Source organism: Rhinatrema bivittatum, chromosome 8, assembly GCF_901001135.1.
Source record: "Rhinatrema bivittatum chromosome 8, aRhiBiv1.1, whole genome shotgun sequence".
Lineage (NCBI taxonomy): Eukaryota > Metazoa > Chordata > Amphibia > Gymnophiona > Rhinatrematidae > Rhinatrema > Rhinatrema bivittatum.
The window spans coordinates 248,702,906-248,716,653 of NC_042622.1; the positions used below are offsets into that span (position 1 = coordinate 248,702,906).

Sequence of the window (13,748 nt, forward strand, 5' to 3'; positions counted from 1 at the left end):
GGAGGACTTTGCTTTTGCAAGGGCGGTACTACATGGTCCTCAGGCAGCCTCCCGCCCCGGCGGGGAGTAAAGCTTTTGTACATCCCATTGGTTCTGAGTCCATCTGGCTACACGCCAGGAAATGTTGAGATTACTTACCTGGTAATCTTCTTTTCCTTAGTGTAGACAGATGGACTCAGCATCCCGCCCAGCTGCCTGTGTACATGAGTTTTCACCGGTTCCAGGTAAGCCATGTCATCTGTTTACATAAGAGCGTACACTCTACCTGTATCAGCGCTTTCCGGTTGTGAATGCTGGCGGTCTCCAGCCACTGTCAATCGTCGGGGGAATCCTGTTTCTGCTTTTTCCCTTTCACTGAGTGTCAGTACACACATCCATAACAGCTTTTGCAAGGAAGATTACTGAATCGCTGCGCTTCCTGTGGGGCTATATACCCCGTGCTGACGTCAGATCCGTCTCCAACTGCTAGCACGCGGATACTATCCCATTGGTTCTGAGTCCATCTGTCTACACTAAGGAAAAGAAGATTACCAGGTAAGTAATCTCAACATTCTAGAAGCACAGTCCAGATGTATTCCACACATTAAGAAAGGTGGAAAGAAGGCAAAACGATTACCGGCATGGTTAAAAGGGGAGGTGAAAGAAGCTATTTAGATCTTCATTCAAAAATTGGAAGAAGGATCCAACAGAAGAAAATAGGATAAAGCATAAACATTGGCAAGTTAAATGTAAGACATTGATAAGACAGGCTAAGAGAGAATTTGAAAAGAAGTTGGCTGTAGAGGCAAAAACTCACAGTATAAAAACTTTTTAAAATATATCCGAAGTGAAACCCTGTGAGGGAGTCAGTTGGACCGTTAGATGATCGAGGGGTTAAAGGGGCACTTAGAGAAGATAAGGCCATCGCGGAAAGATTAAATGATTTCTTTGCTTCGGTATTTACTGAAGAGGATGTTGGGGAGGTACCCGTAATGGAGAAGGTTTTCATGGGTAATGATTCAGATGGACTGAATCAAATCACGGTGAACCTAGAAGATGTGGTAGGCCTGATTGACAAACTGAAGAGTAGTAAATCACCTGGAACGGATGGTATACACCCCAGAGTTCTGAAGGAACTAAAAAATGAAATTTCAGACCTATTAGTAAAAATTTGTAACTTATCATTAAAATCATCCATTGTACCTGAAGACTGGAGGATAGCAAATGTAACCCCAATATTTAAAAAGGGCTCCAGGGGCGATCCGGGAAACTACAGACCGGTTAGCCTGACTTCAGTGCCAGGAAAAATAGTGGAAAATGTTCTAAACATCAAAATCACAGAACATATAGAAAGACATGGTTTAATGGAAAAACGTCAGCATGGCTTTACCCAGGGCAAGTCTTGCCTCACAATCTGCTTCACTTTTTTGAAGGAGTTAATAAACATGTGGATATAGGTGAACTGGTAGATATAGTATACTTGGATTTTCAGAAGGCGTTTGACAAAGTTCCTCATGAGAGGCTTCTAGGAAAAGTAAAAAGTCATGGGATAGGTGGTGATGTCCTTTCGTGGATTGCAAACTGGCTAAAAGACAGGAAACAGAGAGTAGGATTAAATGGGCAATTTTCTCAGTGGAAGGGAGTGGACAGTGGAGTGCCTCAGGGATCTGTATTGGGACCCTTACTGTTCAATAAATTTATAAATGATCTGGAAAGAAATACGACGAGTGAGATAATCAAATTTGCAGATGACACAAAATTGTTCAGAGTAGTTAAATCACAAGCAGATTGTGATAAATTGCAGGAAGACCTTGTGAGGCTGGAAAATTGGACATCCAAATGGCAGATGAAACTTAATGTGGATAAGTGCAAGGTGATGCATATAGGGGAAAAATAACCCATGCTATAATTACACAATGTTGGGTTCCATATTAGGTGCTACAACCCAAGAAAGACATCTAGGTCTCATAGTGGATAACACATTGAAATCGTCGGTGCAGTGTGCTGCGGCAGTCAAAAAAGCAAACAATGTTGGGAATTATTAGAAAAGGAATGATGAATAAAACGGAAAATGTCATAATGCCTCTGTATCGCTCCATGGTGAAGACCGCACCTTGAATACTGTGTACAATTCTGGTCGCTGCTTCTCAAAAAAGATATAATTGCGATGGAGAAGGTACAGAGAAGGGCTACCAAAATGATAAGGGGAATGGAACAACTCCCCTATGAGGAAAGACTAAAGAGGTTAGGACTTTTCAGCTTGGAGAAGAGACGACTGAGGGGGGATATGATAGAGGTGTTTAAAATCATGAGAGGTCTAGAACGGGTAGATGTGAATCGGTTATTTACTCTTTCGGATATTAGAAAGACTAGGGGGCACTCCATGAAGTTAGCATGGGGCACATTTTAAACTAATCGGAGAAAGTTCTTTTTTACTCAACGCACAATTAAACTCTGGAATTTGTTGCCAGAGAATGTGGTTCATGCAGTTAGTATAGCTGTGTTTAAAAAAGGATTGGATAAGTTCTTGGAGGAGAAGTCCATTACCTGCTATTAAGTTCACTTAGAGAATAGCCACTGCCATTAGCAATGGTTACATGGAATAGACTTAGTTTTTGGGTACTTGCCAGGTTCTTATGGCCTGGATTGGCCACTGTAGGAAACAGGATGCTGGGCTTGATGGACCCTTGGTCTGACCCAGTATGGCATGTTCTTATGTTCTTAAGGCCTTTTGGACTGTAGTGCCCAGATCTGCTCCGTGGAGATGACAGATCCATATGGGATTTATGGTAGTTGATCAGAAATCCCAGCAAATTTAGTAGATTTATAAGTGAGTCTTAGAGAATTTAGAGCTCCTTGTTTGGATTGACTCCTTATCAGGCAGTCCAGGTAAGGGATGTTTTATATTCAGACATCTACCAACAAGGAGGACTGAATTACATAGTCTGGGTAAAACAAATAAGCATGGGTGAAGCTTGCTTGTTACTACCCCAAATCAAGCCTGATACTTCACTTAGAATACATATCCAGCGCAGCTCACTGCTTCAACGGCAGGGGGAATGAAGAAAAGAGGATTTATATTCAGACAACCAACAAGGTTGTCTGAATATAAATCTGAATATAAACACACCCTATTGAACTTAACTTAACCTCGACCTCCCATCCATTCCCATTCCCATTCCTCCAACCCTCCCCTCATCCTCCTCCCCTCTCACCCTCCCCATCATCCTACTACCTGCCCTAACCGCCTATATACCTGTCACCTTGTGAATAGTTAAATATGTGAATATGTAACCACCTGTCACCTTGTGAATAGTTAAAATATGTGAATATGTAACCACCTGTCTCAAGTTGAATTAGTTGCCTCAATGTTTCTTCCTACTCTAAATTATTGTAAAGCCTGTTGCTATGTTATGTTACATTGTGAACCGGGGTGATGTTTTTAACGTGCCCCGGTATATAAAAAAAACCCTTTAAATAAATAAATAAATAAGGACTGAATTGCACAGGCCGGGTAAAACAAGCGTGGGAGTAGCTTGCTTATTATGGTAGTTACTACCCCAAACCAATTAGCTTGATACTTCACTTAGATGCAGCTCCAGCACTGCTATCTACGATGGCGGGGGTGGAAGGGAAATAGAATCAAAAAAATTATTTAAAGGGACAAGAGAAACAGAAAAGTATGAAAAAAAAAAAAGAAAAAAGTGTGAAAGCTTGCTGGGCAGACTGGATGGACCGTTTGGTTTTCTTCTGCTGCCATTTCTGTGTTTCTATGTAAGGAAGCAAGTGAGTGCTGTTTTTTCAGAGATGAACGGCAATCAATGCTAGGCATTGTCGAAGCTAATTCGAATAGCAGAACTTGGTATTGAAAATGCTATTGACTCACTATGAAGCGTATTGAAGGTCCAGAGAATAGTCAACCTCCTTGTAGTAGTAAGGGAAGCAAGGTGCTGAGACACCACCATACTGAACTTTCTGAAGAAATTTGTTGAGATTTATGAGGTTCAGGATGGGTGGAGGTCGCCTGTTTTCATTGGAAGTAGGAAATAGCGGGATTAAAATCATCTGCCTTGCTGTGTCCGGGGAACGGTTGTCCCAAGCCCTGGTCCTCAGTGGGATGGACCATTCTGTCTCTGGCAAGGTTTCAAAATCCAAAGCCTGCCCACCTGGCGGAGCTGGTGTGATCTGGATATTTGTTATTGACATGTACGTGCTTTTTGAAGTGGACTGGTTGGTCTCACGTGGGAGCTGGGTAATACTGGTGTGAGCGGTTAAAGGTCCTAGCATCACTCTTCGCTAGTTTTCTAGCCGAGGAGGGAGGATTTGCAAGAAACCACGAGAGCTGTCACAGGGTCTCGAGGTGGTCTTGCAATTGAGGCACTGTCTGCTGGACCTTGTGCACAAAGAGATGATCTGCGGTGCATGGCAGATCAGCTAGTTTATCTTGGACTTTGGGCCATAAATCAGGGGCCGTAAGCAGGTTCATCATTTATTTAGCACTTTTATATACCGAAAAAAAGAGGGCCGCAAACGGTTGGTAACCCGGGGGATGTGAAAGTGAAGGTGACAGGAACTGACCGGAGAACACAGAATAGTACTCACCGAGCGTCGAGGAAAATGTACACGAAGGGAGATCCGTGTAGGTAAATTATTTGTGAAGTAAAACTTAAAGTTTTCCGTGAGGAAACGTTGTGAGAAAATCTGAGCTCCTAAACGCGAGGCAAACTGCAGCATGGAAAAAGACTGAAAGGAGACCCCTGTGGACACACGGATCATGGCATGCTGGGCATGCTCAGTGTTCCGCAATAGGGCTCCGCTGAACATCACCCATATGTGAGGACCAAATGCATGTTGATGGCCCTATTAGCTGTTCCCGCGCGATCCAGAAAGCAAAATGTGCAGTGAGGGGCCCGTGTCTCTTTTTACCACGGGCCCTCATTTGCATACTAAATCGTGCGCACAGGAGAGTGGCCTTTGCCTGCGTCTGGAGAGCCGGCGCTTGCCTTATATCGTCCTGATAGTGCCATAACTGAAGGCAGGCATAAAAATTCCTCTGATCCAACCCAATGGTCTCTTAACTTTTGAAAATATTAATTTTTTCTCTATTATCCATTAAGGCCTGTTCAGTTATACCAAAACTTTGACATTCCTACTTAATAAAAATGCTGTTCTCCAACCCCTGTGAAATAATTTCTCCTAATGGGTAAGAAACAGGACACCTGATATTTCTTCCATACCCAGTGCACTACCTTATGAATGGGCTGAAATAATACATGAAATTTAAGCTGAGGAGTTAAATCAGAAGGATGTACATGAAGAACATAAGTAATTTAAGGGGAGGAACTAAACTTTGTTCCAATTTCAAATCAGTAAAAATACTTGCAATGTTTGACTACAGATGTCTCCAGTTAAGTAACATCTTACTAAATCTTAAATAACATCTTAAAGCACATTCAACCTATCTAATTTGGTTAGATCCTTGGGAATCCTCAATCCTAAATACAGGATATCTTCCCCTGTCCACTCGACAGTAAGGAGAATACTCCCCCCCCCCCCCCCCACCCCCCCCCCCCCCAAATGGATCTAACTATTCAGAAACATCCAAAGCTAAAGACTTAAAAAAATTTTAAGTACGGAAATATTGCAAAAGTATGCAATATATCCATAAAATTCCTAAAGAAATAGGTCTTGACAGACAAACCAAAAATCATCCGCCAATAAGGTTAATTTAATTTCAACTGCAGCACAATATAAACTTTCTCAAAACGTTTTGCTAAGGGTTCCATGTTCAATATAAGAACATAACAAAACCAACAAAAAGACACTGAATTATTTCTCCATGCTGTGACAACCAACTATAATGTGAGACTTAATAAGGTTAATAAGATGAAACCGCATCAGCAAGCCAGACAACGTCAGTGTTACAACTTGCCGTCCGGACCACTCGTCATTTGTGGTATGATGTTTTTGAAGTCCTGGATCATATATGAATGTTCATTCAAAAAATCATCTGTTCCCCGAAGTAAAGTTGAAGAATTAAGCCTGACAACGGCCGGTGTTTCGCGATATCACAATCGCTTTTTCAGGAGTAAATTTTTAGAAGTGTATTTTCAGGACAGATGCTATTAATTCAAAAAAATATAATGGAAATCAGATATATTAATTCCAAAAAAGATGGATACTCAGCAGAGAAAGCCTAAACCCAGGGGAATGGCAGCTGTCGCCCACAGCTTTCCAGATAATTGTGGATCAGTGGGGGACGTCGGGCATGGACCTACTAGCAGACAGGTCCAACGCTCAAGTACCCAGATATTTCAGCCGCAGGCGAGATCCTTTGTCCCAGGGGATCGATGCCCTGGTTCAGCCATGGCCTCAGGGGATCCTGCTATATGCCTTTCCTCCAGCATTATAAGCAAGATTCAGCGGCACAGAGGCCTAGTTCTTCTAGTGGTCCCGGACCCTGGTACGCAGACATGAGAAGACTACTGGCAAGGAATCCGCTACCCCCTGCCTCCACACAGGGACCTGCTGCGGCAAGGTCCCATCTTCTATACGAGGATCCAGCTCAATTCTCTCTTACGGTCTGGCCATTGAGAGGGCTAGACTGAAGAAAAGAGGATACTCGGAGCCGGTAATAGATACACTCCTCTGAGCACGCAAGTTCTCCACATCACTAACATATATAAGGATCTGTAGAGTATTTGAAGCCTGGTGCGACACTCACAGCACCAATCCACATGCCGCTAAAATCCCTATCATTTTGGACTTCCTGCAAGATGGACTTCAGAAGGGTCTATCCCTCAACTCCATCAAGGTTTAGGTGGCAGCGCTGTCTTGCTACAGTCCCAGGAGTGACGGCAACACCATTGCCACACACCCAGACGTCTCACGTTTCCTGAAAGGAGTCAAACACATTCGCCCGCCACTGAAGTGACCAGTGCCCCTGTGGAGCCTCAACCTAGTGTTGGAATTTCTAGTGGGACCCGCCTTCAGGCCCCTTCGAGGCCTGTTTCTCCATTTGTTAACCTTGAAGATGGTGTTCTTGCTGGCCGTGTGTTCAGCAAGCCGCATCTCAGAGTTACAAGCACTGTCCTGCCGTGATCCGTTTCTCAGAATCACTCCAGAGGCTATCCATCTTCGCACGGTTCCTTCCTTCTTACCCAAAGTAGTCTCGCACTTCCACCTCAACTAAACCATATCCTTGCCAACCATGGAAGGTTTGAAGAAGTCGGAAGACGGTCGAATATTGCGCCATCCCGACATCGGTAGACTGCTGTCCAGATACCTGGAAATGTCAGAAGCAGTGCGAAAGATGGACCACCTGTTCGTCCTTCACAGCGGGAAGAAGCAAGGGGAAGCGGCCTCACGGGCAACCATCGCTTGCTGGATCAAAGAAGTTATCAAGGCGGCCTATGTAGAAGCGGGAAAACCACCACCTCTACGGGTCAAGGCTCACTCTACCAGAGCGCAGGCGGCCTCTTGGGCAGAAACTAGGATGCTGTCGCCGGCAGAGATATGTAAAGCGGCAACGTGGTCCTCCCTCCATATCTTCTCCAGATTCTACCGTCTGGACGTCCAGGCCAGGGAGGACACAGCATTTGCGAGGGCAATCCTAAACGGACCTCTGGCAGCCTCCCGCCCAGTCCGGGAGTAGCTTTTGTACATCCCACTTGTTTGAGTCCATCTGCTACATGCTAGGAAATGTAGAGATTACTTACCTGATAATCTCCTTTTCCTTAGTGTATGCAGATGGACTCAGCATCCTGCCCGGCTGCCGGTATACATGGGGGATACACCGACTCACGGTAAGCTATGTTTCTTTATATAGGGCATCCACCCTGCCGGGTGTCGACGCCTTCTGGTTGAGAACACTGGCGGTCTCCAGCTACTATCAATCGGTCAGGGGTAATCCTGTTCATTTAATCGATCGGTCAGTCACACACATATCCATAAAGTTTTTGCAAGGAAGATTACTGAATTGCTGCACTTCCTGCGGGGGGTATATGTACCCGTGCTGACGTCAGATCCGTCTCCAACTGCTAGCACGAGCACACTATACCCACTTGTTTTGAGTCCAACTTCATACACTAAGGAAAAGGAGATTATCAGGTAAGTAATCTCTACATTGTACCCTGCTATAGCACTGTCCCATTGGTTATCCTCCTGCCACCATGTCTCTGAGATGCCAATTAAGTCTGTCATCATTCATTGCTATACATTCTAATAAAGAACATAAGAACATAAGAAAATGCCATACTGGGTCAGACCAAGGGTCCATCAAGCCCAGCATCCTGTTTCCAACAGTGGCCAATCCAGGCCATAAGAACCTGGCAAGTACCCAAAAACTAAGTCTATTCCATGTAACCATTGCTAATGGCAGTGGCTATTCTCTAAGTGAACTTAATAGCAGGTAATGGACTTCTCCTCCAAGAACTTATCCAATCCTTTTTAAACACAGCTATACTAACTGCACGAACCACATTCTCTGGCAACAAATTCCAGAGTTTAATTGTGCGTTGAGTAAAAAGAACTTTCTCCGATTAGTTTTAAATGTGCCCCATGCTAACTTCATGGAGTGTCCCTAGTCTTTTCTACTATCCGAAAGAGTAAATAAACCGATTCACATCTACCCGTTCTAGACCTCTCATGATTTTAAACACCTCTATCATATCCCCTCTCGGTCGTCTCTTCTCCAAGCTGAAAAGTCCTAACCTCTTTAGTCTTTCCTCATAGGGGAGTTGTGCCATTCCCCTTATCATTTTGGTAGCCCTTCTCTGTACCTTCTCCATCGCAATATATCTTTTTTTGAGATGCGGCGACCAGAATTGTACACAGTATTCAAGGTGCGGTCTCACCATGGAGCGATACAGAGGCATTATGACATTTTCCGTTTTATTCATCATTCCTTTTCTAATAATTCCCAACATTCTGTTTGCTTTTTTGACTGCCGCAGCACACTGAACCGACGATTTCAATGTGTTATCCACTATGACACCTAGATCTCTTTCTTGGGTTGTAGCACCTAATATGGAACCCAACATCGTGTAATTATAGCATGGATTATTTTTCCCTATATGCATCACCTTGCACTTATCCACATTAAATTTCATCGCCATTTGGATGCCCATTTTCCAGTCTCACAAGGTCTTCCTGCAATTTATCACAATCTGCTTGTGATTTAACTACTCTGAACAATTTTGTGTCATCTGCAAATTTGATTATCTCACTCGTCGTATTTCTTTCCAGATCATTTATAAATATATTGAACAGTAAGGGTCCCAATACAGATCCCTGAGGCACTCCACTGTCCACTCCCTTCCACTGAGAAAACTGCCCATTTAATCCTACTCTCTGTTTCCTGTCTTTTAGCCAGTTTGCAATCCATGAAAGGACATCGCCACCTATCCCATGACTTTTTACTTTTCCTAGAAGCCTCTCATGAGGAACTTTGTCAAACGCCTTCTGAAAATCCAAGTATACTATATCTTCCAGTTCACCTTTATCCACATGTTTATTAACTCCTTCAAAAAAGTGAAGCAGATTTGTGAGGCAAGACTTGCCCTGGGTAAAGCCATGCTGACTTTGTTCCATTAAACCATGTCTTTCTATATGTTCTGTGATTTTGATGTTTAGAACACTTTCCACTATTTTTTCCTGGCACTGAAGTCAGGCTAACCGGTCTGTAGTTTCCCGGATCGCCCCTGGAGCCCTTTTTAAATATTGGGGTTACATTTGCTATCCTCCAGTCTTCAGGTACAACGGATGATTTTAATGATAAAGTCTACTTCTTAGACTTCTGGCATTAGCATAGAAACATTTCAAAGTTTGTTTTTGTTTGTATTTCATTCTGCTTTTAATTGATAGGGATAAGTTAGAATTATTAGCTCAGGTGAGTTTTAGGTAGAGGCACTTGGACTACTTTTCTTATTATTGGAACCTCACTGTCGGGATACCCTAATTCTAATGCATCATTAGTATCCTTTGAAGTTACCTCCCTCCGAACCAAAAGCGGAGAGAACGAACAGCTTTGTTCATCCCACTGTGAAATGAAAAGTAATCAGATGATTCTATTACCAATAACCACAACTCTAGTTTTTATACAACATTTAATCGTAGAAATAGTCTTCTTGGTAACCAAATCTCTCCAATGTATAAAATAAATACTGCCAACATAAATGATTGAAAAGCTTTCTCAATATCAAAACTTAAGAGAATCTTGCTTCATCCATATTACACTATAAAGCATTGCCAACATCCAATGAACATTCTGTGAAGTATTGCTATCTTTCACAAATCCAACTTGTCTTTAAAGAACAGATCCAGCAGTATTGGAACTGATTTGTTCACCAACATTTTGGAGTAGATCTTAACATCAACGTTCGAGAGATCTATCTATGTAACAAAAGTTGTTCCACCCTATCTTTCCCTTTCTGTGGAATAAGTGTTATTAAAGCATCCTTCATAGCAAGAGGCAATTTTCCTATAAGATTTCTTCATTGCTAAGGAACTTATTTAATCTAGTTTTTCAGCCTCAATTTGAGTAAATCCACCTGTTGAAAAAACTCCTCCTGGCCCAATGTTTATTCATCTCCGCTATAATAATGATCAGTATAAAAATTCAATTAATTCCTTATTTGAATGATACCTGACCCTTCTATCAATTCTCGTTCCGTTCTCAGATTTCCCCAGTCTTTCCAGATCTTTACCCTATTTTCAAATTTAAAAAATTTCTGCTGCTATGAGTATTCATATATGCTGGTGGAGCAAAAGATATAAATTGGTTTATATAACAAAAAATGTTCTATTTTCTTTTGTCATATGTCCTGCTAATTTCAAATAGGCTTCTTTGTCATTTCTCCAAACAATATTCCTACTCATAAATGTTCTTGTTAATTGCATATGAAATGATCTCCACCCTACAAACTGCTTTTGCAGTTTCCTAGTATAAGTGGGAACTGTTTTCATGCTGCTGATTATACTCAGCAAATCCCTGCCACTTATTAGAAATAAATTCTTGAAATCAGGGTCCACGACTAAGTTAACAGGCATATGCCAAAGATATGTATGATCCTATCTGCCAAACTTATACTCTAAAATCAATGGGGCATGGTCGGAAATAGTCAAAGTGCCAATTTCCACTATTTGTACCTGTAAGAAAAAAGTAATTCAAATATCACAAAATAATTAATCTACTCTGAGTCAGATGTGCTCTGGATATATGAATACATTCTTTTTCTGCCAGATGCATCAGACACCATATATCCATTTGGTCCAAACCATGACATTGAGTCCCCTTTCCACAGTCCTAACTGCTTCTATGTAGTCAAACCAACCCTGGTCCATTAGAGGGTCCACGACACAATTCATATCCCCACCTAGAATTAGTGGAAAATCCTCAAATCAACCAATACTGCTATCAAGTGTGAAAAAAGGTTTGCAAGTAAACATTGGATTCATATACCAAACAATATTTATTCTTTCTTCCAAAATATGTCCAACTCATATTACATATTGACCATCCACGTCTTTTAATAATTTTCTCTTCCTTAGCTGCCAAAGACCTATGCAGCAAAATAGTCACTCCAGCCTTTTGGACAGATGGGGAAGAGGCAGCGTAACAGTCCCCAAATCAATTCCTCTTCAATTTGTGTTCACTGTCAGATAAATTAAATTTCCTGCAACAATACAATGCCCCACACCCTTGTTTTTTCAATGCACTTAATATCTTCTTCGTTTTAATTGGTGATCCAATGCCATTACTATTCCAGGTAATTATTTTACTACCCATTCAGAAACTGCATCAGAAACTTTAGATTAAAAAATGCAGAGTATATGAGTCGGTGCTTCCCCATCCTAAGCACTGGCTCTTATCTGCCCACCAATGCCCAAAAAAACTATTTCCAGCTCAATAGATCAAATCCCTGTAGCTATAACAATCCTTTTCCCACCCCACTTCTCAACCACTTGCCCCTCTTTCCCAATCTCTTCCCAACCGCACAATTTAAAGAAACCAATCTGTTCAGCAGACAAGAGATCACTCACATATCCATAGTATCACCAAGCATACCCTCACAACCATTATGCAGTCTGGTACCACTCCCAAATACTAAGCACTACCTTTTCAGAAATCACTCTGCCAAGCCACATTTCCCTGCCATAATTGTTGCTGTGCTGCTTCCTTTTAAAGGGCTAAACAAGAAGAAAAAAGAAAAAAAGAAGAAGAAAACGGTTGAAAGAGGAAGAAAAGGTATTTTGTAGAAAAGGGAGGTGGGGTAAAGAATTGGGATTATCCTTTACTTCTCAAAAATGTTACTATTTGTGGATAGGCAACAGCTTCACTGATAATGGGAAACTAAGAACTGTTACTAGATTGGTGATGCATTGGGAAGAAATGATATGCGTTGAGTTGGTTTTTTTACAATATATTTATGCATTGAACAGATATATTCCCAGTACTGAGCATGGTATGTAGAGATATTGATATATGGGAGGTAATTAACAAAAGTCATATAGATCTATCAGATAACCTTTCTGTGCCATCCCGGACTACCTGTATGGTCCCTTACTTTCATGAGCATGAAAATATAATTTGGCACACTTTTTAAATCAATAGAGCCTTATAAAAGGCAATATTCAAAGGGACTTCTAATGTTTTATGGCTTTTTATGAAATTGCCAGCCTGATATGCGGGTAAATTTGTTTATGTATATCATGTTTAAGTTTATATGAACTGAGTGGAGGTGTTTCCTGGGGCAGGCTAAGTGCATACTTTTGGATTTTCAAAAGTATGCACGTACAGTTTCGCAAAAAATGTGTACAATTTAGGAGATGGGATAATTATGAAAGATGGTGTATTTGCCATCTAATTGATAGGGACTGTTTAAAAACAAAAAAAAAATTCCATATTTCTCTTAGCAAAAGCAAGTACTCCATTTACCCTTCTCGAACAATGTTTTCCTAGCGTGTAGCCAGATGGACTCAGAACAAGTGGGTATAGTGTGCTCGTGCTAGCAGTTGGAGACTGATCTGACGTCAGCACGGGTACATATACCCCCACAGGAAGTGAAGCCACTCAGTAATTTCCGTCTCCAAAGCAGTTTGGAGAACCTGCACGCTTGCTGAGCGTGTTTTCCAATTCTACTTTCCAAATTTCTCAGACGACGAGCCCCGCACTCCTGCGGTGATACCCTCGGGTCCCTCCCCCAGTTGAGTTTCCTGAGGTGATTTCCGTGGTCCCTCGGAGGTTTTAGGCCTCGGTCCGGTGGCCGAATCGCGGCAGGGATCTAGCCCCCCGAGCGAGAAGGGCTCGGGCCTGGCTGAGAGGCGCCTCGGTCCCGGCGTGGACTTAGCCCCGAGCGAGACGAGTTCGGCGGCTTAGAGGCAGCGGATGCATTCCTCGAGCGCAGCGGTGAAGGTATTTCCCCTCTCCCCCCGCAGCCGGAGACCGCCCGGGTTACAGCCGGGAAGCGCCGAGGATCAGGTAAAGCGTACATCTCTTACTTTTGGTCTCCGAGGTACGAGGATTAGTGGCGTTGCCTGCATGCGGCACGCTGTGGAGGTCGCCATTTTGTCTGCCTGGTTCAGGTATTGAGCGAGGCGCACACAGATAGGCGCCTGTGGATAGGCGCACAACGCAGCATATTTATTGCTAAGTGTATGTTATTGAGCGCATATTGTATATTATTGAGCGCATATTGTTTATTATTTAGCGCATATTGCTGAACGCATATTATTGAGCGCATATTGTTTATTATTGAGCGTATATTGCT

The 13,748-nt window shown here is 42.4% G+C and overlaps 1 protein-coding gene across 1 annotated transcript in view; it reads left to right on the forward strand.

The window, feature by feature from the left end:
• The window catches only part of CHAF1A (chromatin assembly factor 1 subunit A), a 384,823-nt gene that overhangs the window by 120,751 nt on the left and 250,324 nt on the right, over positions 1 to 13,748 (forward strand). The window contains 2 exon segments of the mRNA XM_029614524.1: positions 12,167 to 12,198; positions 12,201 to 12,226. Coding sequence (XP_029470384.1) covers positions 12,167 to 12,198; positions 12,201 to 12,226 — 58 coding nt within the window.